Consider the following 26,718-nt stretch of genomic DNA (forward strand, 5'->3'; position numbering starts at 1 on the left):
GAGATCCACTCTCCCATGTTTGAGTCGCGTTTATTGACAGTTTTTCCAAAACCTGTTAGATGTTGCTCTGGATCTGTTTGTATTTAAATTAAAATTGATTTCAAATACAAATGGTTATTCATGGTTGTCATATCACCATTCTAAAAGTCACAGGACTCACATAGCATTAATCAAATCATTTTGTCATTAAACCTGAGCTCAAACTCATATACTGTATGACTATGAAAATGTTTTTAATTACTTTTGTTTCAAAGTTTGTGTTCAGTCTCCATAGTAACAGCTCATTAAAGCTGTGTATCTACACAGACATGGTGTATACATTTATACACTGTATTCACTTATCATCATTCAACATATATATTTTCTTTTATATATTGTGTATTGAAATCCCTAGAATTTATGTTTGATTATCGTAGCCATCCTCAAGGAAAAGCATCTTTATCATAAAACAAACAGGAAATACAAATAGGAAGAATCCAAAGATGCAGTGTAAGCTGGTATTTATCTTTCTGTTCGTAACTTCCCCTAGAGGAGAAGTACAAACATATTCATTTACTTGAGGACTGATATTTAACAGAAGGATTATTTACCTGCAGACACTTCACAAAATGCTGTGTAGTGATGAAAAAATCCTTTCATGTTCACTGTTCTCAATGTGTCCTTAAACCCTTTTTTGTCTAGTGATGCAGTCAACATATCTGTAGTGTTCTTTTGCATATTATCAGTATCAAGGAGACTTATGTAATTATAATCACACACACATATATATATATATATATATATATATATATATATATATATATATATACTTTTATTCATTCTGTATACCATACCGGCCTATGTACATATGAACAGTCTATATACAGTATGTGTATGGATTTGTCCTAAAGGCTCAAATACAGCTGACATTTCTGTGGCATTGTTTACTGAGAATAGACATCCTCAGAAAGAGAGTGACAAGAGTAGCTTATTGAAAAGAGCAGACATCCACATTAACACATAGTTTTAACTGCATTAAGTGTCCGCTGGGATTGGCTCAGCTGACAGTACATGTACAGATAAAATGACACCAAGATGCTGCTGAAATGAAAGTAGTTTATTTAGTTAAGCTTCAGTAGTAATTTACAACATAGAACTTTGAGATGATGGTAAGCGTGGCCACGCAGGCTCATTTGTACTTGTTTTGGTCCTGGAACTTGAAATCTTTGGCTTATTGCTAAATGATTAAACAGTTTGGTCCACTGTGGTCAGGGAAGTATGACACCTCTGTATTAGAATGAATGTGCAGATCAGTGAGCCTGGAAAGATGTGGAGTGTTTCTTTTTTAAAGACATTTCAGACACATCTAGAAATCTAATAATGCACCTAAAATCATTGAGTAACCAATCCTCAAACGTACCACAAAAATTATGAAACATCCTTCAAGAGACTTTTCATGTCGAGGTTGCAAAAACATTAGGGAACATTTTTTCTTTCGTTCAAGTATTCCTGAGAGTTCCCATCTGGATAGGATTTTCATCCTTACAATGTTACAATGTAGATTGTGGCACAACTGCCTTTCTTGTCCTTCTCACTCAAGAGCGCCTGCTGCTGCTTTTTCATGGTATTCTAGATAAGGCACCTTAAAAAGGCAAAGAGAAGTGACAAAGTGCATTAATCCCCCAGTCCCCTTTCTTATGATAACTTGTTGATATAAAATGTCGGCCTCAGGTGAGCTCAGTCTGTTTGGTTTGTGGCAGCAGCAGAGCCACCAGTCCTCCGGTCAGCAGCAGAGCAGAGACCAGCAGCACCGGCACGGCACAGTTCGTGTCCACAAACGTCCCAAAGACCATATTACCCATGATCGCTGCCACACGGCCCGCACCTGTGAAGAAGCCGAGAGCCGAGGACCTGAGGGAGATTAACACACAGGAGATGGCAACATGTGAGAATCTGTGCTGTATTTAATCCACTGTAAGATGAGCACAACTTTAGATTCTATACAAAACTGTAAAGCAGGATTACAATTAAGAAAGAACCCATTAAACTTTGGTGTGGGTACTGGATCAGGGGGTGGATCCAGGATTTATTTTTTCACTCTCTTTAACATTGCGAGATAGGATATTGTTGTTTATTTTCTGAAATTGTCACTGTTTTCTTACGAAATAATTCATGGACCTTGATGGAAAAAAAACTGATTATGTATAAGTGTTAAAATCAAATTTGGTGCAGTTTAATTTTATTTAACTAAGACATTGGGCCTTGGTTTGTGTCATTCCAGTTTGTCTATGCTTAAAATAAAGGAAATAAAATTAAAAAAACTTAGATCAGAGATACAAGCATGGAAAAATACCAGTAAAACCCAGTAGTTCTGCATGGTAGTATCTCATGTGACATTTAACTGACTTTTCTCCAATGTGACCTTTAACAATGCTTCCTGTATTTTAGACTCAGATTGTTATATTGATTTCTGGAGGCCTGAAGAGCTGAAAGTTCAATCTGACACCTTAGATTTATTCAAATCAATTTATTATGAATATACTTCTAAATTCACAGACCAAGAGAAATTAATGTCATACTTTGTTTTCTTATAAAGATATGTGAAAAATCATAGTTACTCATCAAAACCTGTGTGAAATCCTCAAGTCTAACATACATGTTAAACACATTTAATCTCCGCATTAAACATTTCACATAGGTTATTAGGGCCCGAGCACCTCCGGTGGGAGGCCCTATTGAAATTGAAAGGATTATTCTGAGCGTAGTGAAAGGGCTTTTTGAGGGCTTTCCCATGCTCAAAAACTTTCTAAAGTTTGCAGTAAATTAGAGAGTGGTGGAAATTTACTTATTCTGGAGTAATTTGAAATGGGCGTGGCAAAATAGCTCAACAGCGCCACCTACGGAAAGCCCCCTCAGTTAGCTTTAACCGATCCTCACGAAAATAAAGACAATTGTGTATCATGACGAGACGCACAAGAAAGCCTCTTGGAGCATTATGAAAAACGCAACAGGAAGTCCGCCATTTTGGATTTAGTGGCCATTTTTGCCATATTCCACATTTTTACTTTGATGTACTTGTCGTAGAGCTTTCATCGGATCAACTTAAAATTTAGACGAGTGTCATCACAACAAGATGGAGTACTAAAGTTATCAAAAGATCAACTTTTCACCAGAGCGTGGGACCGTGGCCTGGCGTCAAAGTTTGATTAAACGCCATCAAAACACGGGCGTCTGTATCTCGGACATATTTGGTCCAATCGAGTCCAAACTCGACACATAAGACAAGAGTCGCGACCCGAAGACATAAACACAGAAATCGTGACTTAAAATCACAGCGCCACCTGCTGGCTACAGGAAGTGAAGCGTTTATCCTTGCCGCAGTGCAAAAAAACCCATGCAACGCGGAGACGAGCGCTTGGTCATTGAACGCTGTCTCTTTCCCGACCGAGACAGACTTGAAACGCACGTGTGCTCAGGCCCGTTAGTGCTACAACGTAGCCCTAGTTTATTTTTTGAAGTTGTGAAATATATCCCTGTTTATCAGCCATACATCTTTTTGTTCTTATTTATGATCAAAATTTGCACAGGTCAACTTAAAGCTGCTTTCATGGAACTTGTTGAACTTAAGTCGAGTTTTAAGATGAGGTACCGTAGCTGTGTCGGGTAGAGCTCTGTTCCCAGCACGTCAAGGGCGTTCCAGGCGATGACGGACACGCCGCTGAAGACACAGGAGAGGATCAGACTCTGGACTTTGGTTTGGACCACATAGATGAGGAAGACGCTCAGACTGGACACCACCAAGCTGCAGCCTAGAGACACAGCAAAGAAGGGAGGGATTTAAAATCAGGCATCTAGCGTTAGCATTCACAGTGTAGCAGCGTGACCTGGTGGCACTTCTCCATGTGTTCATGCTGTAACAACATGCAGTTTCTGAGCAGCCGTCTCTGATAGAACTTCATTGACTTTAAAATTGTTAATAATTTTTGCTTTAAATTTGAATATCTGTGGTGGCTGCATTTGTTTAACGCATGTAGTGTGTCAACAGTGGATGTTAGCATCTGTTATCTATACGGCCAGAAATTACTAACAGATCGCCTGCTGTTACAGCCCCCACCTGCCTGCTGCTCCTTCTGCCATGTTTTTATAACAACATTTATCAAACAAACGAGCCAACCAATAAAAAAACGGTCTGGGGTGAAAATATGCCGGCAGATTTTTCATTACTCTTTTCTTTGACTGAATCTAGATGAGGACAGTAAATATGACACACTCTGCCCGATCCAAACAAAACCACTACGGTTTCTTTCAGAAAAAAAATATTAACTCACCATTTGAAAAAATACTTTTTTTTTTCAGTGGAGAATTTAATAATCTGACACTGACGAGAGTGGATGTAAAACCCTCAGACAGGCACCGCAACACAAAATGACGAGAATGAAACTAGGGAAATGAACAATAGACTCACACAGCAGTGACTTTCCTCCAGTGCTGTCCATCACTAGGATGGTGAAGATGTTGCCAGGCAGGTTTGATGCAGCGATGATGAAGCCCTCCATATACACTGTCATGTGACAAACAGATACAGGACAGAAGGTGAGGGTGAAATAAAGAAAAGGCCATCAAACCATATTTTAATCTCAATCACCACTGTTGCGTCTGCAGCTTGGGCCCGCTCATTGAGCAAGACATGTGCAATGTTGCCAGCCTCTGAGCCAAGACCCAGAATAACAATCTGTGCCTTTTATTAGTGAAAAAATGTACTTTTAGATGACATTTCGTGGACTGCTGTCATGTGCTTTTATAAGAACCATTTATTTACACACACACATTTCTAGACATAGGGCCCAGGTTGAAAAATACCAGAGTTCCTGTATAATATTGAGCTTCATATTCAGCTCTCTGTTCACTGACTGGAGGAAGAAGGGGGAGAGCTGACTGCAGTGAAACCGGCAGAAAGTATTTGTTATCCCAATAACTCACCCGCTGTCTTGACCGGGTAGCAGCTTTGGTTGTGAAGAGGAGATGAGAGAGACGCGTTGGCACAAGGTGAACCTCCATCCTCAATTCTCGCAAACAACTCTGGGAACCACATCCACAGCCCATAGTAACTGCAAAAGCAGAATGTATTAATTTAATAGTTATGGGGTTTTAATATATCTATCCTTATACAAGTCTCAAACACGTGCTAACTGTTGACTGTCCTTTGATACAAAGTCTTCTAGGTAAGTTGATAAAGAAAATCATCTGTTTGAACACTTTAGCAGATAAATAACTAAGGATTTTTGGGTTTAACAATTTAAGGTGCAAAGCTGTGCTCTGCAGTGTTGAAATGGATTAGGAAAAAAAAGTCCTGATCCTGTGTTTATCATGTCTTCCTCAAACCGACAACAGAAGTATGAAAGATATCTTGCTTCACTTCCCTGCAGATGCTGATGAGTTAATATGTGGAGAGGAAGATGGGATTTCTCACCCAAAGGCGATGCAGTAGAAGATGATGAGCAGAGCGATGCTCCTTGATTTGAGGGAGCCATTAAACATTTGTTTAATAGGCGACAGGCCCTGCAGGTTAAACCACAGAAATGATATCAAATGACACTGAGAAATAAAGAGGAAATAATTAATCAGCACTTATCTATAGGGGCGCAATCACAAAACAGTTTGGATCGGATCAGTTTTTAGTCACAGATAGGATTAGGGTTCGGATCAGAAGTTTCATAATGATCCCAAAAATGTACAGTTCCCATTTTAACATAAAAGTTCTCTAAGTTGGTGTTCTGCTCTATTGAGTCATTGTAGAGTTTCCTGCAGCGCTATTTCCCTCATGCTCCCTCGGTCTCTCCCACTTGTCCATAAAATGTTTAGATTCCACGCAAACGGCACAAACTCAGTTTCAGCTGCAGCCTTGTGTGACCTTGCGAGTGGCATTCAGTGCCGGAAAATTCAGTTTCACTCTCTAGTCTGTGTGCATGACACTCTGGCTTTGTTTCACATGAGAACAAACAACATGGACCCTCTCTACCACCAAAGACTTAATACGTTATGTGGGGAAAACTGGGCTCATGTGCCGGTCTCACTGGAGACAAAACAGGGCGATTTTGTTCCACTTTATTAAAATATGCAATGACATTGGTACAGGTGAATAGCTGGAAAAGGTGACTTCTGTTTCTCAACCTAATCTTGAGACCTGGTCTTATCTGTCCAAAACTGATTAAACACATTTTCCATCTCAGTTGATGTGTTATGTTACAGTGTGCTTATTCATAAATACATGTGAGATAATGTGAGATAATTACAGACATTGGAGAAGGAGGACAGGACATTTAGTTCATTTTTGAAACGTAACAGCACAGAGAAACTATACACTCTGCACAGGAAGGGCAATTGTTGATCCGGTCCTGTTGCTACAGGTACCATAAATAACCACAAGATTAAGTACTAGTCAAACAAGATAAGGCTCCAGGTAACATTAGGGGGGAAAGGTGTGTTTCTGCAGACAAACATCTCTTATGATGTCCAATCATGGCTTTGTCCGAGTGAGTGATGTTACCTTTTTCAAAATAATTGACAGTCGCTCTCGATATGAACCCCGAGCTCTGGTCTCCTCCACGTCTCTGTGCTTGGAGCTTATACACAAACCAAATTCCTGCAGAAGAAGATCTACATTAGAGTCATTACACTTTCAGTAGTATACAATATTAGAGGAGCAGTAAAAGAGAGGTTTATTGCAATGTTTTTGTAAAACAATAATTCAACCTTTTAATGTAATATCAGTTGTGACTTTTGTCATTCACATGATAAATTGTATTGTTCTGTCTTTGTTCCAATACCACTGCACTTCTGTGCTTTATCAGTGTTTAAATACAACAAAGCCAAGTTATATTTGTAGACACACAAATGACAATAAAGACATTTAGGACCAAAGGAGCAGTAATTATTTCATACCGGTAAAGATTTTCCTTTTCCCCTCATGTTCAGCTTAAACATCAATCTGAAAACATGGATTGCTTCTTTCTCTCGACCAGCCTGGAGGAGTAGGGGGTAAAAATATGTAAGACATCAGGACAGAAAGATCATGCTGACACAAACGTTCAACCGGTCTTTAAATACATACCTCCATGAGGAACTTAGGGCTTTCTGGCATGAGCTGCCTGAATACTAGGGCTGAAGTGAGACTGGGAATGGAGCAAAGCAGCACAAACAGTCTCCAGCTCTGGAAGTCTAGTGTCCCCAGAGAAAAATGGGCCCAGGTACTGGGAATCACCAGCCAGGCCAGACCTGCAGACAAAAACTCTCAGTCAATGGATTTGTTTGTGTCTTATGTCAATAGTGCCCAACTGTTACATGTTCCCTCTCTTCCTCTTTTTCCTCTCAGATGATCATGATGATGTACCCCCTCAAGTGATGCTGTCACTGGGTTTAGCCAAGTGGAATTCCACTTTATAGATCAATTTGTAGAGACAAATAATAAGGCTCAACTTAAAGAGAGTTAAAGAGTTAAACCAACACTGACTTTAACCTTAATCTCTTTTTGATTATTGTGCAGATGAATAATTAGTATGAGGAAATCCCAGAACATACACGTCCCCAAACAAGCCAGTGATTTATGTTATATCTAGGTTAAAATAATGAGGTGCTACATTAGGACTCATCAAAACTAGGATCAATGTATTTGTAAATCAATATTAGAAACTATTAGAATACACTGAAAGATGATCTGGTGATGTGATGATGTTACATGACAGGATACCTTTAACACTTACTGAGCAGAATTTCTGTTTGTCTCAACAACACAAAAAGTTAAAACATGCACACCAAACATGTGCCCGTTTTTTATAGTTGGTGGTAGCTCTTGTATGCATGGGACTTTTATTAAATGACGTATCCTTTACTATATATATATTGTTGTTTTGTTTTTATGTACAGTGCACCAACCACACCATGGCAATTTCCAATATATGCAAATATGCGTGGCAATAAAAATAATTCTGATTATGATTCTGATCCTGTGACACAGGCACAGTACACTATCGCTGTCTCTTCCCACCTGCAGCCAGGATGTTTCCTGCCATCCAGAAAGTGGCCAGACTGCTGATCATTGCTCCTCTCCGCTGTCGGGGCATAAACTCTGAGAAGTACGAGAAGATAACAGGGATTGACCCGCCCACCCTACAGAGGAGGAGAAGTCAAAAGTTACCCTTCAGTTGTATTCTTTGAAATCCAGTTAGTTTGTCAAAAATAGTCATTTTGGAGGTTTATTTCAAAAAGTTACACTGGTTGGTCTAATGCTGGCACTAGCTGCGTATTTCCTCCACCAAGAAGGTTATGTTTTCCCCCCTGTCTGTTGTTTTGAATTTTTGTTTTGTTTGTAGGAAACATTACACAAAAACGACTGAATGGATTTCTATGAAACTTGGTGAAAGGATATTGTATGGGTCAGGTAGGAACCCATGACATTTTAGAGCAGATCAGGATTCGGGGAATAATTCATGGATCTAAATGAAGACAAATCTGACACATTTAGTGAAGTTATATGAGTGTGTGTAATTGAGTGCAGCTTGATTGAATTTAAAGGGACTGTTGGGCCATGCAGAGGTACGTGCTGTGCTGACTGTCATTGTAGTTTATTTGTTTGACTTGTGGTGTCTATTCTTCCTTCAGTAAATCAATTGAGCTACTGTTTACTGATCAGAATCTATTTTTATGATCAATTAATCATTTCCATCATTTTTGAGGAATAAAAAAACAAAACTAAGATTGTCCGATTTCCCCTTTTTACTTATGAGGATTTCCTGCCTGCCTATCTTGGTCATGTGTGGTCCCAGTAAAAGTTTGTTTAATCCAAGGGAAGTACATTTGTGGTATATATGCAGTAGATTACAAAGAGCATTTTTCTGTGTGTTCTGGCAATTTATAGAAAAAATCTGAATTGAGAAATTATTATTAGATAACGAAACGATAGTTGGTTGCAGCAGTGAGTGTGTGTGTGTGGCTGACAGTCTGACCAGCATGCAAACAAAAAAACAATGATATAATACATTTTACATAAAAAATGTAATTTAACTAAATAAATATATAAAACACACACACACACACATACATACAATAAAAGTCACACGCTCACCCTACGCCACTGATGATCCGCAGCAGCAGCAGGAGCCAGAACCATGGAGCCACACAGGCCAGACCTCCAAACACCCCATTAACTGTCAGGGATACAACCAAGACCTGGCGACGCCCCCTCTGGTCAGCCAAGTACCCCCACATGTAGCCACCCACCATCATTCCTGGAAAATGGGATTAATTATTAGCATGATGAGATTGTTATATAATTTTTCTTCTTAAAAATAAGCTAACTTTCAGTGTTTTGCCAAATCTTTTATCTCTTAACTACCATGAAGAGTTATTATTGATTTAAATTATTCTTATTTTTCGGATGCTTGAGATGTTATGTCCAAAAATATCAAATATATGATCTGACTGACAGAATAATCTACTGACACTTTGAATTTTTTGGAGGCTCAATATTACAGTCCTCTCTTTATATTTTATAATACTGTGTCTGTTCAGTTAAATTTGAGCTTCTATTGGTTGTTTCAGTCTATTCATATTTTGCTTTAGTTGTTTACTACAGTTCTTGTTTTATTTTTTAGGGTCACAAATGTCACAAGATAGTTAAAAGTCTCATCTCATCTCATCTCATCTTCATCCGCTTATCCGGGGTCGGGTCGCGGGGGGAGCAGCTCAAGCAGGGGGCCCCAGACTTCCCTTTCCCGGGCCACATTGACCAGCTCTGACGGGGGGATCCCGAGGCGTTCCCAGGCCAGTGTTGAGATATAATCTCTCCACCTAGTCCTGGGTCTTCCCCGAGGTCTCCTCCCCACTGGACGTGCCTGAAACACCTCCCAAGGGAGGCGCCCAGTGGGCATCCTTACCAGATGCCCGAACCACCTCAGCTGACTCCTTTCTAAGTAAAGGAGCAGCGGCTCTGATCCTAGTCCCTCACGGATGACTGAGCTTCTCACCCTATCTCTAAGGGAGACGCCAGCCACCCTTCTGAGAAAACTCATCTCGGCCGCTTGTACCCGCGATCTCGTCCTTTCGGTCATCACCCAGCCCTCATGACCATAGGTGAGGATAGGAACGAAGATCGACCGGTAGATCGAGAGCTTTGCCTTGCGGCTCAGCTCTCTTTTCGTTACAACGGTGCGGTAAAGCGAACGCAATACCGCCCCCGCTGCTCCGATTCTCCGGCCAATCTCACGCTCCATAGTACCCTCACTCGCGAACAAGACCCCGAGGTACTTGAACTCCTTCACTTGGGCTAAGGACTTGGGCTAAGGACTTGGGCTAAGGACTTAGCAGGAAACCGATGGATTGCTTACTCCGGGTAGGAAATTAGTCCTTAGATAGTTAAAAGTGTTTTTTAAAATGTTTTTTTGTATTTCCAACAAGTATTACATGATACCGATAACAATTTTACTGACCAACGTGCTTGCTTTAATAAGTTCAGATTTGGAAAAATACCTAGTTTTTAATCTTTTTGTGTCCCACTGAGATTTTCATATACATTTTAATGCCATGGAGACAATTTTATTTTGGCGGAGAACATATTCAAAGGAACTACGAGGAAAATGACACAGTTCACTGGTGCCCTGGGTTTTCAGTTACTGCAGCCACAGGCGAACCAGTTCAGGTTTGATAAGTGGGTCTATCGAATGGGACTGAGATTCACCAAGGAAAATGCTGGCAGTTAGCAGGCCCATGTCTGAGGAGCTCAGCAGCAGGTCACAGCGCGCCGTTGGCAGGAGGAAAGACACACAGAGAATCTCCACCGCGTCGCTGGCGTTGGCCCAACCACAGACCACCAACAGCAGCCAGTGAAACAAGCCGAACCCTGAGAGGCAAAAGCAAAAGAGTACATTGAATAGAGAGAAGTCTTTGCGGAAAACAAAGACAAAAAAACAAACTAACTAACTAACAAACAAACAGGCAAACAAACAATTATTATGCACCAAAGTAGAACACTACACATATACTTTTATACTGCTGAACAAATATGTCTGGATGTACCAATTTAAATCTACAGAAATATTGGTCTAAAGGTCTTTCATAGGTCAATCAATCTATATATATTTTGTAAAAATGGCGACAATTCCCAAGATATCTCTATCAAACCCTGATGACAGAGAAATGTAATTGAGACCATGTATGTGTTTGACAGAGATCCAACAACACCCTATGTTGACTTGTCACCTCAAATATTATTTTACCGCGCATGTTTAAGAGAAAGAAGAAATTCACAGACAACAGTAGAAGACAGAACCAATGTTAGTTTACCTGCTTCCTCCATTGCTTCTTCATATGTTAATTTTCTCTCTGCACTTCCCCCGGCTTCATGTTTCAAGTCTGGCCTGCTCCTGTCAAAAATGATTTTACCTGTGACGCAACAAAACACACACACACACACACACCCCCAGGCAGGTCAGGAGAAATGGAAGCTTGAGGTATAGCACAGACTCAACAGTTGCAGTGGAGTTTTCCTTTGGTGCTGCAAATGGAGCTATAGATAAAAGGTCAATGGTTGCTGATAAGGAAAACTGGCAGAAACGAGAAACGAGTTTTTCGTGTGAGGGGAGAATCCATAAAACACTCAGTGCAGCCCTGGATCAGGGGGCAGCAGAAACAATCTGCAAGACACTGTGTTTTGTTAATGATTTCACAGAGAATAATTCCTGAATATTGATTAAACAACAACAACAAAAATACGACTGTTGGACAATGGCAGAGGATTGAGCTCTACGTTTTGCTACTCTAGTTATAACAGTTTCTTTAGCCAGACAGATTTTTTTTCATCTGTCTGGCTTTTAAATAATGTTTAAACTTCACTTGTTGACTCAAACTTCTATTGTTTTCTTTATTTGTCCGTATTTGTTAAGCACTTAGGAATGGCCGTTTTGAAAGGTGCTATACAAACATCTATTTTAGTCAGCCTTAAATATTTAGGATTATTATCGAATTGAAATAACTGCAATGATTATTAAATTGTGAAAATAATTGCACAATAGTTTCCTACTGATCAGCTTAATAAGGAGTAGACATCGAATGGAAATACTCCAGAAAAGTTAACATTTAGATTAGATTAGATTAAACTTTATTGTCATTGCACAAGTACTTATACAACGAAATGCAGTTTAGCATCTAACCAGAAGTGCAAAAAAGGCAGTAAAAGTAAAGAGTATTGTGCATGTTTAAAGTGAAATATGTAATAAAATAAGATATGTACAGTTAGAAATATATATGGAATAGTACAGTATTAAGAGGTATTGTATGATATACAATATCAATAATATGTAAGAACGATGAATACACTATGAGCAAGATAAATATATAAATATGAATACACTTTAGGCGGGATAATACTGTAGTAAAAAAAGTAAAAGTCTAGTGCAAATGGTACTTGTTTAGGTGCAATTCTTAAGTAAATAATCAAGTAATACTATGTCAGAGAGGACCAGTGCTCGTAGATATGTACAAGTTACTTAAGTGCTTGAATTCAAACTTGACCTGAGGGCTCGCACTCATAGAACTGATTCCCTGGTGTGGTCCGATGTGAATGCGGAAGTGATGGAGTGCCACACTTTCCTACCTTCGTCTGAGTCCAGCTCGTCCGGCTCCAGGTGACTTCTCCCTCCGAGCAGCAGCGGCCGCCGAGCCTCCACATCCCCGGGCCGCATGTGACCAGACATCCCCCCCTTCAAGGTCGGATGTGTCTAATATGGGCACGGAGTTGTTTGTTTGCACATGAGCTAACTGGAGCTGAACCCCTGTCCCGGTCCACACCTCGTCTGTCCCATGACTGCTGCTGCCCGGGTAGCTAGCACCGACTGAAGCTAGCCTGACCTGAAGAAGAAGAGGGAGGAAGAGGAGGAGGAGGACCAGGAGCACCAGGAAGTGAGAAGCCAGCGGTGGAGTGTCCCTTCCAGTCCCGAAGTGTCCTGCAGCCTGCCCCTGTTGTCAGTGTGTGGAGGTGAAGCTCCAGCCCGGGTGTGTAGCAGCAGCCTGTTAGCCTCCGTGCGAGGAGCCGCTGACGGTCCCTCCCCTTGTGTGTGTGTGGAGAAAACAGAAAGATAGAAGATGGCGACCAGCTCGGAGCGCAGTCCTCCTCCGTTCCCCGACTCCGAGGACCAAGATGTGCAGGAGCCCGAAGACCTCGGAGGCCCAGACAGTGATGAAGAGGACGGGGAGGACCTCTTCCTCAGCGCGGTATGTCTGAGGGTTCGATCCCCGGCCTCTCGTTTGGGCTAGGTGACGTTTACTGCCAATGGTACTTAGGTAGCTAACCGAGAATGCTAATGAGACACTTTCAGCAAGTTTCCCTTGAGTTTAGCTGTTTATACATATAAATCACTAAGAACAATAGTGTGGACACTGCAGCTCTAATGTCACTTATTGTTGTTACTGCAACTTGGAGAAGATCAGCAACACGGAGCTGTGGAACTGACCCGAGTTTCTCTGTGAAGAAGTCTGGTTGGGATGTGATCAGCTCCGCCAGGAAACCACATGACTAGCGAGTGATGAAACGATTACTCGATTAGATGATCGACAGATAATTAGTCAACCTCTATTTTGATAATCAGTAAGCTGTTCGTAGAGCTGCGATGATAAGACGATTCATCTTCTTTTTTTTTTTTAGCTGGGATTCATTTTATCACCGAATTTATAAGACATAGAAGTCCATTATTCGTTTTTTCTGTTGTATCTTGTAAATGACATTAGAAAACTGAGCATATTTGTTATTGTTGAAAGAAACTTCCAAGAACCTTGCCATGTGGGAAAATAATTTTAGACATTTTACACTATTTATATAAACTAGTCCTAGACATTATTCAAGCAAAAATAGCGAAACTGCAAAATGTTTTGAGTCCCATTTGAAGATGTCAAGATGGGCATATTTGACAATTCATAATTTAAATGATTAAATATAATTATTTTTAGCCACAGCCGTTAATCCAACATTAGCGTAAGTCTAATAGATGGAGTCTATGTCATGTAAAAGCACTGTTTGTTCACAGCTGTCAAATGTGATTTTCATGCTCTTGGTGATTTTAGATTGTTGGTTATTTGCGGTGACGTCTTGAAGTCTGAGATGTAAGGATAGATGTTTTTGCCATTATATAGATCAATCTATATACAACAATTCTCATTTTGAATACAGTACCCATTGGGTAAATGATTAGATGATGTTGTCTGTGCAGAAAATCCTCCCAAATCTTTTAAAAACCAAAATCGGGTTCCAAAACCAAAGTCCTCACTATGAGTGTGTGTGCAGGTCATGCATATTGAATGTAAAGTAACAGCGGTCTGATGTCAGCGATCTTTGAGGTTTGGACATTATCAGGGAAGTGTTTCTGGAACATCATGTAAAACACCGAGTTGAAAAACTAGATACCTTTTTGAATGAGAGTTAACAGTTGGCTCAGGCTGCCCCCTGTCATGTGAGTCAGCTGTGGTCACATGGTCAGTACCCGGATGTTTTCACACAGTCAAGGTTCAGAGGAAAGGCTGCAAAGTTGCTGTCTTTGATTTTTTTGCGAGCTGGACTCATTCCTGCACGGAAAACGTTGGTCAGCATTTCTGGCTTTGACATGTAACAGAGCTTCTAGCTGAAGTCAAGGATGTTGCTTCAGCTCGAGGTGACGTGAAACAAGCAGCCCCTTTCACAGCATATGGTTTCCAGCGCTGCTCACACTACTTACAGAACTTGTTTAAATCTTCATCTCCATTAAAACTAAAAACCATTTAAGCCCCTTTTATTCACAAGGAGTTTGTGGGATTATTAATCCTTTAGTCACTGACTAACTTTTTTTTGATTTTGAATTAATCATATTCATCATTTACCAGTTGTTCCATTCACTCAAATGTGATGTCTTTCTGCCTCTTTGTGTTTAACATGATGGACATTTTTTATGTATCCCTTATTCTGAATATTTTTTTTTTATTTGATTATAACGTCAAACAGTTGGTAACGACTGCACACGTAGCAAAATGCTGTGAAAACTCCAATATGACGTGATAATATGATTAAGATGTAAACATGTCTGCATCATGCAACTAAGGTCAGAATATTCCACACATCTTAATTTGATAATCTAATAATGACCTTATTCAGGTTTAATAGGAAAATGCGCTTTACATGAAAGTGATTTATTCAGATATATATTATCCTTATCTGGTTAATATCAGAACATTGCTATCCATGTCAACATAGTAATTAAATCATCACCATGGGCTCAAGGAAATCGCTATAGCTTTACCTTTTTACCATCTCCTGACATGTAATTTTCTTAATTGATTAACCTAGATAGAACTGACAGATGAGTTTTAGTTCCAGCCATATTCAAATCCTTTTCCCCCTTATCTCCAGAGCGACCCCCCACTGGCCGACGTGGAGACCACGCTGCCTCCTGCCAATCAACCTATCGAGGTTTTAATGACGCCTCCCTCAGACCTCATGAGCGACCTCTTAATCGAGCCAATCAGCAACCAAGCTGAAATCCTTTCACCAAGTGAAGTTGTCAGTGAGCCCTCGGAGGAATTTGTTGACCTAACAAACAACTTAACAGAAGAGGCTGCTGACAATGTTGCAGCTGAAGACACGGCTATAATCTCTTTAGACGAACCCTCGGATGATTTTGTCGACCTACTGGGAAGTGAAACTGAGGCACTGCAAGAGGAAGTGGTGATGGTAGTAGATGTTCCTGCTGACACAGCAACGGATGAAAGTGAAGGGACGGAAAGTGATCCAGATCCACCTGGCGACGGAAAAGAGGAAGTGGTGATGGTAGTAGATGTTCCTGCTGACACAGCAACGGATGAAAGTGAAGGGACGGAATGTGATCCAGATCCACCTGGCGACGGAAAAGAGGAAGTAGAGGAAGTAGAGGAAGCTTCCACTGCTTCCACTGCTTCCACTGCTGCAGTTATTGACCTCATTGGGGATTCAGGTGGTGAATCAGACAGCAACACACAGCAGCCCCCTGGCATATACACATTTGTTGACCCTCTGGTTGACCCTCTAGTTGACCCTCTGGTTGACCTCCTTAGTGATACTCCGCCCGCTGTTGAGGCCAAACAACCCAGCATGGCGACAATTGACTTGTTCAATGAGGATGAGGGAAGTGACCTGTTTGCAGACCCGCTGCTGACTATGTCTGCCAAGCAGCCACAGAAGAGCCTCTTCAGTGCACCCGACGAGGATCTTTTTGGCGAGCCGCTGGGTGCCACCTCGAAGAAAACCATCAATAAAGAGCAGAAGGACAAAACGGTCACGATCAAAGCTGCTGCTGTTGGTGGTGGCATCAACATAACTGGGCCTCTGCAAGAGATCAGCCCTGCAGAAGCTGGGGATATCTTCACCGAAGAAGCCGTCGCCACGGCGCCCAGTGTCAGCACCACCAGCACCGTCAACTCCAAGACCAACGGAGTCAACTCTGAAGAGGAGACGGACATCTTTGCTGGTGGGTCCATTGTTTTTATTCCTTGGTTACACCGAATTCTCTCTGTGTCAATATGAAAGTAGGAAAAGCTCAGGGGATAATGATGGAATTAAATATTGGGACTCAGAGTTGTTATAAGTGTAATAAGGAACAACTTGGCTTCACTTACTCTGCTAAGTCAACATGTCTGCAGTGAAAACACTATTACCAAACTATTACCAGAAACTATGCCCTCTCTACACTGCTGCAGATGTTTTTGAACTGATAGTTTCCCCTCTGCCCACACGACCTTTGTTATGCAGCAAAGTTCGATTTGCACAGGTTGCTAGTGTCACCTCAGCAAGAAGGTTCTTGGTTCGGATCCAGGTTTGGCCACAGCCTTTCTGTGTGTAGTTTGGATTTCCCCTTCTGTTCTGTGTGGGTTGTCCCTCCTCTTCCCACTGTCCAAAGACATGAAGATTGGGGTTATGTCAGGTGGAGACTCGAAATCAACTGCTGGTGTGAATGTGAGCGTAAATGGTAGTTGTCCGCCCTGTGATACACTGGCCCTGTGTTTTTTTTTGTTATCAGGATTATGCAAAAAAACTACTGAAGCAAGTTTAACGACATGTTGTGGAGCAGTGGGGTGAACCCAAAGAAAGAATGCGTTGACATTTATTCCAGATCTGGATCAGGGGCAGAACCCGGAACATTGTTTTAATTCTTTCAACATTGTGATACAGGCCGTATTTAACATTTTCATTAACTTCTCAGAGAATAATTCAGATTTGTAGAGTAAAAACAAATCTGGAAGTGATATTTGAGTGTGTGTATTTTGGTGTGGCTTTATTGGATTTAAGTGTAATGTTGGGCCTTGGCGGAGTTGTGTGATTACTCAGTGAAATTCCAGTTTATTTGTTTTATCCGTCTGAGGTTGGATTGATTTTCAAACGCGCATTATTAGCAGTAAACTAGTAACAATCCATGGTTACATTCAAAGCAAGGTATTCACTTAAAAAAAAAAACTCAACCATGCACAATCAAACAGGAAATACGAAAGTAATAAATAGTAGAGGAAAGAAACAGTTTAGCTGATCTTCTACTTTTTTGCCTTGATGATGGCATTATTAGTCGGTTTAGTTTACAATACAAAAGCATATTTTTTTTTCCTCACCAATCTACATGCATGACAGGACTCATTTACGTTTAATATTCAAACCTTTTGTTATGAAACTGAATAAAATCTGGTGCCTCCCCCAATATCTGTCGATCATCAGAAGTGACTCTACACGTTGTTGTAGACTGAATTGATTGGACATGATTTGGAGAGTCTCTCTCTATCAGGTCAAACAGCTGAGTTTTGTATACTAGAGCTCAGAGACAGGATATTGCTGAGGCACAGCCTTGGGAAAAATTCAAAAACATTTCTGTATTGAAGATTCCCATTCTGCTTGGTCATCTTTGACATGTGTCCTTCATAATACTTAAACAGAGTTTTTTGAACAGCCATGACTATTCCTAGAGCGGCTGTGGTAACAGAGGTAACCAGGAAACTATCGGCTTTGCTGACTTAGCTCCAGAGATCCTGTGTGGAAATGAGTGACATTTCCTTTATGGTAAAGTTGCACTTTCTCAAGTCAAAACTGTAATGTAAAGAAGCAGTTTAATATAATTTAAATTAAAGATTTAAAAAATCCAGCGAAAGAAGATGTATATAAAAACGACAGGCTTCCTCCAGAGGCATTTAGTTGTATAATGTAAATAATTGTGTGTAAATGTGAATTCATGCTGGTTGACTTATAAAGAGGCCAGGGCGCTCTAATAAATAAAGCACATGTGCACATGTTTCCATACAGAGTGGAATGACCCACATCTGGCTTCTTTACTTTCTTTTCCTCTCTAACAGAAGCCACAGTGGAACTTTCTCTTGACAGCCCACGGAGCGAGAGGAAGAAGGAGGTGACGGCCAAACCGTCTGCGCCCGCCCCCTCGCTGTCAGCAGCTGCCAGCCTGGCCAAGCCCCAGGCTGCTGCCCTCGAGGAGGTACATACATACTAGATATCCAAAGCCAGAGTGAAACTCCCACTGTGACCACAACATGATGATTACTGAAAACTTGTTCTGTACATCATTTTATTAATTCTAAAGATCCCTGGGGTATCAGATTTTTTATCTGTAATTGGAAATGTAAGTTTGAAGGCTCTTTCCGGCCACTTTGACAAATGTCCCTAAAATAAACTTACATTTTTACCTGCTGTTCAATATTCGTTCCAGATGGATGAAGAGGAAGAGGAGGAGCAGGAAGACAAATTTGAAATCTTTGTTTCTGTCAAAGACCCGGAAAAAATAGGTGAGGTTTATTTATTTTTCAATACCATTTTTGATAAGCTATTTGGTTTATTCAATTTATTGCAATAAACATACACATTGTTTTGTGCTCTGTAAACATCAACCAAACAAAGGTAATTCTGAGGGCCTTGAATGTATAACTTCAAAATGATGAAAAAGACTTAATAACCAAGCAGGTGAGACTTCTGTAAAGTACCTGTAGGAGTAAAATACAGGTGTTAGGTTTAAATTGTAAATCTATTGTATGAGCACTGGGTGGCGCTGTGGTGCACGCAGCACAGGTATAAGGGTAGGTGACTGAGTTGTTGATGTTTTGATCCCTGAAGGGCAAACAGTTTTTGACTGCTCCATTTGTCACGACTAAGCAAATAAATGGATGTTCTGTAGCAGACGGACATACATTTGCATGCATAAAACAAGCAGAGAGCGTCAAACAGGAACAACTCAGCAGATCAAGGATTGATCTCCTTTAACAGAACCGATGATTAAAACCCACATGTAGCTTGCATTGAGTACTATTCTGTAAGTATTTCTACCAATTTACGTCCATTTTTCTGCAAAACTCAGTAATGTTGTCTTGTTTTTGCAGGTGATGGGATGAATGCTTACATGGCCTACAAATTATCCACACAGGTAAAACTCATTTCAATGACAAGTTGACCATTTGAAATCAGAGGAAGTCAGTCTAGTTTATTGTAAGCTAACTGGTCAGTGTATTGTTAAAGAAATGCCCATGCACTGTTCTGCAGAGGCTAATAGAGATTGTGTCAGAGTTAAAGTCACATCTCATAGATTTCACTCCTGATTGATTTGGCAGCACCTGTAGTTACTGTTGCACGTGTGGTTTAATAAAACACTGTTATCTGTTTTTTTTAAATACATATTGCAATACTTTAATCAGTGGGACATGGACTTCTCCTTTTGTGTTGCCTCATCGAGAAGTAGTGACTTTCCAGATATGTATCCAAATGAAATGATTGCCACATAATTCCTGTTACACACATGAAATATAGTGAAAACTAACAGAGAAGAAAACTGTCTCTTTCAGACCACACTGCCCATGTTCCGCACCAAAACCTTTACAGTGAGGCGCCGCTTCAGCGACTTCCTCGGCCTCTATGAGAAGCTTTCTGAAAAGCACGGGCCCAATGGTTACATTGTGCCTCCGCCGCCAGAGAAGAGCATCTTGGGTAAACTGACTACCTAATACCTTTCCTCACATTTTCTCATATACTGTAAGTGTGAATTTAATCTCCTGTAGCTGTGACAATGGATATTGTCTTGCACAGGTATGACAAAGATGAAATATGGAAAGGAGGATTCCTCCTCTGCAGACTTCGTTGAGAGAAGAAGAGGTGCTTTGGAGCGGTAAGAAAAACAACATGTCCTGTTCCACAAATTTCAAAGTTGCTCTGCCCCTACAAGCAAGAAAGTGAGACTTCTTTCCCCAATTTGACCCTTGAACAGGTACGTCCAGAGGGTGGTGAATCACCCATCGCTTCTCCAAGATCCAGATGTCAGAGAGTTCCTGGAGAGAGAGGAGGTAAGATGAAACTGAATTTGAAGAACCTCTTGACTTTCTTTCGAAAACAATCATTGGTTTAGTTTTTGTTTTGCCCAAAACACTTTGAAATATTGTGATCTTTAAGACTCTTGACACTTCCACGCACACAACTAAAGCATTAAACAGATTCATGATGAAATCTTCCTTTTGGCAAAGATTTGGGTATTGATTCTAAGTGTAATCACAGCTGTTGTGTGTGTGTTTGTCTTTAGCTGCCCAGAGCGGTGAGCACCCAGGCTCTGAGCGGTGCCGGCTTCCTGAAAATGATAAACAAAGCAACAGATGCTGTCAGCAAAATGACCATCAAGATGAACGAGTCCGATGTGGTGAGTTGAGCTGTAAACACACACTCCTGCTGTTCAAAACATGTTCTGTTCCTGAGTAGCCCTTAATGTCACGATGAAATCTGCATGTTTCAATCAAGATCTGAACATTTGAACCTTCCAGTTAAGGGGAGATTCACATGACTATTAGCATCAATCATTGTACTGAAAAAGTTCAGTTCCCACACATTGTAATCCATGATAACATTTAATCTGGTTATTGATCCACTGTGACCTAACATGTGAGTTCTGTGATCTGTTCTCAGTGTCTGTTGCTGTTATGTCAAAGGTCTCTGCCTTCACTGACAGTATTTAGACATTGAAGGCTGTTTTGAACTGGGAACAGTGGGATTTTAAACACGTGGGGGCCTTGTTGTTGGGGTCGTACTAACAGTTTGTATTGCTGTTTGTATTGCTGCAGTGGTTTGAGGATAAGCTGCAGGAGGTGGAGTCTGCAGACCAGCAGTTCAGGAAGCTGCACGCTCTGGTCGACTCCCTGGTTGTCCACAGGAAAGGTCGGTTCTCTCCAACTGGTGATAGACACTCCATCACACACTCCATCACACAACACCTGAAACCTTCTAAACATCCCATGTACAGTGTCTCCTGCTATTTAAAGCATATAATAATGTTAATTATATTATTATATTAATTGCAAGTATTGACTGGTGTCATCGTCATTGCTTGTTTTTCCGAAACCCAAGCTGAGACGAGTTACCTCTGCCACGTGGTAACTTGTGGAATGTGTTTAACATTTGGCTGGCTCTTCCCATCTAGAGCTGTCCTTGAACACAGCGAGCTTTGCCAAGAGTGCAGCCATGCTGGGCAGCGCCGAGGACAACACAGCTCTGTCCCGAGCTCTGTCCCAGCTGGCAGAGGTGGAGGACAAGATGGAGCAGTTGCACCAGGACCAGGCTTCAAACGACACCTTCAGCTTCGCCGAGCTCATCGCTGACTTCATCCGTCTGCTCGGAGCCGTGAGGGTAATGAGAACAATTCAATATGGAACTAATCAAAGCTGATTTTTCACAGTGAAGTATTCATGTCTCAAATACTCAAATAAAAACATCTGCAACAACAAGTGCACACCATCTCTCCATTGGGTCTTCTGTAGTATATTGATATGTCTGAAAGGCTCATCTCGGTCAATTATTATCGACCCACGGATAGTTGAATTGGATTCAAACTTTCAGTAATCTTAGATACTAAGTTTACAAAGATACCAGCTGATATGTGCAGAGTAATTAGATCTTTGCACTCTTTGCTACGTAAACTATAATCTCAAACTCCAATTCCCTCTTAAGTCACTGCAGTGAAGTCAAATCTGCCATTTTAATAGTAGTTGGTTTGAATTCTGGTGAGGACAATTTTATTTTTAGGTGAAATGCCACTTTTAAGTGAATCATAAAATCTGACAAGCATAGGAAAGTTAATTAATTAACTTTAAATACTTTACAAAGTGATGTATGAGGGTGTTTTTTCATGTTTTGCTGCCTTTTCACTCATCACTTCTCTTAGAATAAATTTAAGATCTAAATTGAATGATTAAACTTCCACATATTTCACAAGACACGTTATTGTTGACAGCAAATAAAGGCTTGACAAAGTTCCCCTGAAAGGAATCAGAATCAGCTGCAGAGCTAAAGTAAATCGATCTAATGTAAACATGGAGTGATCCTGTGAGTGTGTGTGACCTGCAGGGGTCGTTTGATCACCGGATTAAGGCATGGCAGCGTTGGCAGGACGGTCAGGCCATGCTGCAGAAGAAGAGGGAGACCGAGGCCAAGCTGCTGTGGGCCAACAAGCCGGACAAACTGCAACTGGCCAAAGAGGAGATCGCTGAGGTACGACACAAAAAAATCAACTCAGTGAAAATAACTACCTGCTGGGTTTGATGAAGGGGCCACTTCGAAGGGCTTCACTTATAAGTTCTCTGTTGCTATGATGATGATATTTTGGGATATTTTGTCCATTCCTGCATTTCATTCACACGGATAGATTTAAGATTTTGGTGGTTGAAGATCTAATGGTTCTTCATCACTCAAATTACCATCTGCTAATTATGACCAAATTTAACATGAATGTCAAAATAGGATAAATGAAGATCAACGGTCAACTCTTCTAAATACTGCGATTCTGATCATACTTGGTGCAGCTTTACTGGTCGACAGAAGCATCCAACTGCAAGGCAGTGATTCTTGTCACATGACCTATGGGGGCGTATGATGAGGGCGGGGAATGAATATTGTAGAAGTAGTTCATTCCTCCACCCATCAGTCATCAAAGTCCTCAGACAAAATGAACCGAGCTGGGCAGCAGATCTGTCACTTCCATGGTTGTGTTCTGTGCCTAAAAAAAGTGGGAATGTAATATTCATTCCGTCTGATGAAAGCCAACGGATAACGGTGTTTATAACAAATAATGTGAAACTGTTAAGTGATTCATATGTTGATATTTTGACACAAAGTTGCTTCCTTGTGTGGGAACTAACTGTTCTTGTCCACAGTGGGAGGCCAAGGTGACGCAGTATGAGAGAGAGTTTGACAGAGTTTCTGCTACTGTGAGAAAGGAAGTCATTCGCTTTGAGGTACAAATACTGATACTTTCTATCGTCTGGATGACACTGAACAGCTGAACGGGTTTGTCAGTACTTTAATATTTAACATTTTCTCTTACAGAAAGAAAAGGCCAAAAATTTCAAACAACAGATAATCAAGTACTTGGAGTCTTTGCTTCAGTCTCAACAACAGGTGAGAATTTCTTAAGACGAGGGATGAACATGATGGTCACTAACAGGATCATACTCAGAGCATGAACATCCGCCAAGGCTCAACAGTGGATTCAGTGAAGCTGCACCGAACTTCACAAACTCATAGATATCAGTTCCATAATCATGCCTGATTCATTTTTTCCAGATCTGCACAGATCTTTAATGGGTTATTTAACTCGTACCAATTCCACTACATTTCATGATCATTTGTCTAACATACTTTTAGCTAAATCCCGCTAACCAACAAATGTAAACAATTCTTAAAAAAAACCTTTAAATAAAATGGCACAACGAAAATATCGAGACGGTTCGAACAGCAAAATGTAATGTGTGGAAAATTTTTTCCTCACCCAGCAGTGGAAAATCCATATGATTTTTCCAAAAACAAATACTCATGTTTGAGAAAATGGATCGGATCGATTTTTGCTTTATGTCTAACTTTCACTTGTTTGAAAATTGTTTGACGATATAAATGAACTGGACAATGTTGACTGTTTTTCTCTTTTTTCTTTCTCCAGCTGATAAAGTATTGGGACGCTTTCTTACCAGAAGCAAAAGCAATCGCATAATCCTCGAGCCCCAGCCTTTTGGATGACACAACAGGCTGCCTTCTTCTTATACACTTTACCTCTTTTGCCTTTAAACCAAGGAGAACGCGTGCATTGTAAAGGGAGATACAATCAACCTGTTTTTTTTTAATCACCTTTAACACAACGGCTCTGTATTCTATTGTATTAATAATTGTATATTTCCATATAACCTTTCACAAATATTTTCTTACTAGATGAAAAAGAGTATGCGAATACAAAGATATGGACGCTATGAGAGGAGGTGAAAGTGTAGGTGACTGATTCATTGATTTCCGCACGAGGAGAAGGGAAATGATTCTCAGGATTTCCTCCCTCACGTGATCAGGAGCTCCCTAACATCAGCTGTGGTTAATCGTTTACAGTGCGGCCGCTCTCTCATCACTTTTTTTCTGGGGACCCAGATGATGAAAGTGGCCGAAAAAACTTTTTTTTTCTTTCTTTGCTTTCAAATGATTAAAAGGGATAAAATATCAGATTGAGATATATACGAATTGTGAGCACTTCCACCTGGTGGATAACTTTTCTTTTTTCAGATTTAAAATACTATTGATGCTGAGGGGATTGGGTGTCGGGTGAAGAGGCATTAGATTAGTTAACTCTACAGCTGTGGGTTGCATCGTACTGTTGGTGAAGCTTGTGGGTTTAATGTTGTCGGATCTGATTTAAATCGTTGTAAAAACAAACAAAAAAATTACACATTTCTGTGCCTTTTTCAGTCTAAATGGTGTTTTTGTCTCCAGACGCCAAATTAAATCTGAAAGATGTAAAGATGATGTTATTTCCACAGCAGCCATAATGACATGAGTGTCAGTGCTGGGGTTTAAGAGAGATACTGGGGTTTTAGTCACAGTTAAGTCCGTTTACTTGTGTTTGTTCTTCAGTTATTTTGTCCTAGTTGTCGTCAGCGTCTGGGTTCACATTGACCTGCGGAGACTTGAAACTTCTCACAGCGCTGTCACGTCTCAGGCTGATGTCAGAGCTGCAGCATTAGTCTGACAAAGTAGAGCAGAGTGCAGCCTCATGGATGTGATGCTACTTCAAAACATGGTTGGGGGTCAGGTCCTAGAATACCAGGGCTGCAACTAAGAATATTTTCATTATCGGTTATGTTGTTGATTGATTGATATTTTCATTTGTTTACTTTATAAATACAAGATCAAAAAAAATACAAACTATCCCAGAGCCATGAAATCTTGACATTGTTTCATTCGCATCTTTCCGTAACCCAAAGATGTTTAAAGGTCCCCTGTGGAGTTTTACCAGGAATTTAAAAAGTTAAAGAGAAGTGATTTTTTTGTTGCTGTCGTGGGTCTTTGTTTTTTATTAGTATCTCACACAGAAACGTCCTCACATTGTCTCAGATTGAAAGCTGCCAAGAAAGACAACGATGTGCCAACACAGGTGGAGAATACAACTCTGAGTCGACCACGACGGATCGAAATAATTTCTATACCTTGCAAAAAAACTGTCTGGTGGGAAACCATGAATCTATATGCAGTCTTGTTTACGAAAAAATCCACAGGGCACCTTTTAAATCTACAGATATAAAATGGAAAAAAGAAGCAAATCAGCACTTTTGAGAAAGTGGTAACAGTTTTGGTATTTTTCCTTAATTTTTGATAACTTTAATGATCATTTGAATTTTGAAACGCATGAATCATTTCTTCACCAAGCACTACTGTATGCTTTTCATCCAATTGGCCACAGCACGTACAAAAAACCTGGAATTGTCCTTTAAAAAGCACCAGAGCTGGGCGGCAGATGTCGGCCTGTAGACGTGAGATTAACGTACTGCCTCGTGTGACGGGGCTGCCATCGTATGATTCTTCCAGTTTTAATTTCACATTTGCACACTTTAAACTGAAACGGTGCAGCCAAACTCCTTGTATCATTTGTTGTCTTTAAGGCATCACTACACTTGCAGGCATTATTTTTGCGCTGTGTTTTTTGGTTTGTGTTTGACGGTTCGATTACAGGCTTGTTTTTTCCGTTGTTGCATCCTCATCCTCTGTCATCACGTGTCAATGAGCATCGCAATGTCAGCAACGTGCACTGTCATAGAAACATCTTTTAAAACAAATCAATAAAAGTTGCACTATTTACACTCTAAGATTTCAGTAAAAACTTCAGTCGTCAGTGTCTTATTTCTCCCCGGATCTAAAAACCTGTTACTGATATTCCATAGGGCTCTAACTGTTTTGTATTTCTGATGAAGGTTGTCAATATACTCCATTAAGACCTCAACAAATGTAAAATTACCATCCAGGAAGAAAGCCACAAAAATAGTGTCTGTTATTTGTCAAATCTTGAATGATGGAGTCATAGCAGTGTAAAAAATCATTCCAGATAATCTATTCAGTCTTTATTCCGTAGATCAGAGTCAAGGTTCAACTGTTGAAAATCCTACCCACATGTCTTGGTTGAACATGAACCAAATTCAAGAGATCCTTGTAAAAAAATATTGATGATTTTTTGGCAAATAAATGGATATAGTCTTCAGCAATCTAGTGTCTGACGAGCTAATGTTCACACCCATTATAACTGGTTCACCGCTATGTGACGTTTTTCGTTTACAGACAACAGATTATTCTGTTTACTAAACCAAACCAGAAACAAAAAGCCAGTAAATCTTTTTAGGATTAAGATAAAACAGTACGATTGGTCCATC

General features: G+C 40.4%; 2 protein-coding genes across 2 annotated transcripts; one reads left to right on the plus strand and one right to left on the minus strand.

Moving 5' to 3' along the window:
* Positions 1–1,081: 1,081 nt before the first annotated feature.
* sv2 (synaptic vesicle glycoprotein 2) lies at positions 1,082–13,336 on the minus strand. Its single transcript, XM_061077102.1, has 13 exons — positions 12,626–13,336; positions 11,317–11,415; positions 10,712–10,873; positions 9,101–9,263; positions 8,024–8,145; positions 7,091–7,254; positions 6,922–7,002; positions 6,527–6,622; positions 5,450–5,538; positions 4,960–5,087; positions 4,445–4,540; positions 3,629–3,788; positions 1,082–1,890 (listed from the first exon to the last, which is right to left on the minus strand). The coding sequence occupies exons 1-13, from the start codon at positions 12,723–12,725 to the stop codon at positions 1,707–1,709; spliced, it is 1,644 nt and encodes a 547-aa protein (XP_060933085.1). The 5' UTR covers positions 12,726–13,336; the 3' UTR covers positions 1,082–1,706.
* snx1a (sorting nexin 1a) lies at positions 12,712–26,174 on the plus strand. The gene is made up of 15 exons (XM_061077100.1): positions 12,712–13,242; positions 15,404–16,496; positions 18,361–18,497; positions 18,729–18,804; positions 19,393–19,436; positions 19,852–19,993; positions 20,093–20,171; positions 20,271–20,346; positions 20,580–20,693; positions 21,112–21,205; positions 21,468–21,673; positions 22,391–22,534; positions 23,197–23,277; positions 23,369–23,440; positions 23,979–26,174. Exons 1-15 carry the CDS (start codon positions 13,114–13,116, stop codon positions 24,027–24,029), a joined length of 2,538 nt encoding a protein of 845 aa, XP_060933083.1. The 5' UTR covers positions 12,712–13,113; the 3' UTR covers positions 24,030–26,174.
* The last annotated feature ends 544 nt before the right edge of the window (positions 26,175–26,718 follow it).

This window comes from Limanda limanda, chromosome 8 (assembly GCF_963576545.1).
Source record: "Limanda limanda chromosome 8, fLimLim1.1, whole genome shotgun sequence".
Taxonomy (NCBI): domain Eukaryota; kingdom Metazoa; phylum Chordata; class Actinopteri; order Pleuronectiformes; family Pleuronectidae; genus Limanda; species Limanda limanda.

Excerpts from the sequence above, each read along its gene's own strand:
- snx1a (XM_061077100.1), top strand. The coding sequence starts at position 13,114 with ATGGCGACCAGCTCGGAGCGCAGTCCTCCTCCGTTCCCCGACTCCGAG. Across the intron at positions 20,172-20,270 it reads AGAAGAGGTGCTTTGGAGCG|GTACGTCCAGAGGGTGGTGA; the intron begins GTAAGAAAAACA and ends ACCCTTGAACAG. Across the intron at positions 20,347-20,579 it reads AGTTCCTGGAGAGAGAGGAG|CTGCCCAGAGCGGTGAGCAC; the intron begins GTAAGATGAAAC and ends GTTTGTCTTTAG.
- sv2 (XM_061077102.1), bottom strand. The coding sequence starts at position 12,725 with ATGTCTGGTCACATGCGGCCCGGGGATGTGGAGGCTCGGCGGCCGCTG. Across the intron at positions 11,416-12,625 it reads CGAGCTGGACTCAGACGAAG|GTAAAATCATTTTTGACAGG; the intron begins GTAGGAAAGTGT and ends GTTGCGTCACAG. Across the intron at positions 3,789-4,444 it reads TGGAGGAAAGTCACTGCTGT|GCTGCAGCTTGGTGGTGTCC; the intron begins GTGAGTCTATTG and ends CTGTGTCTCTAG.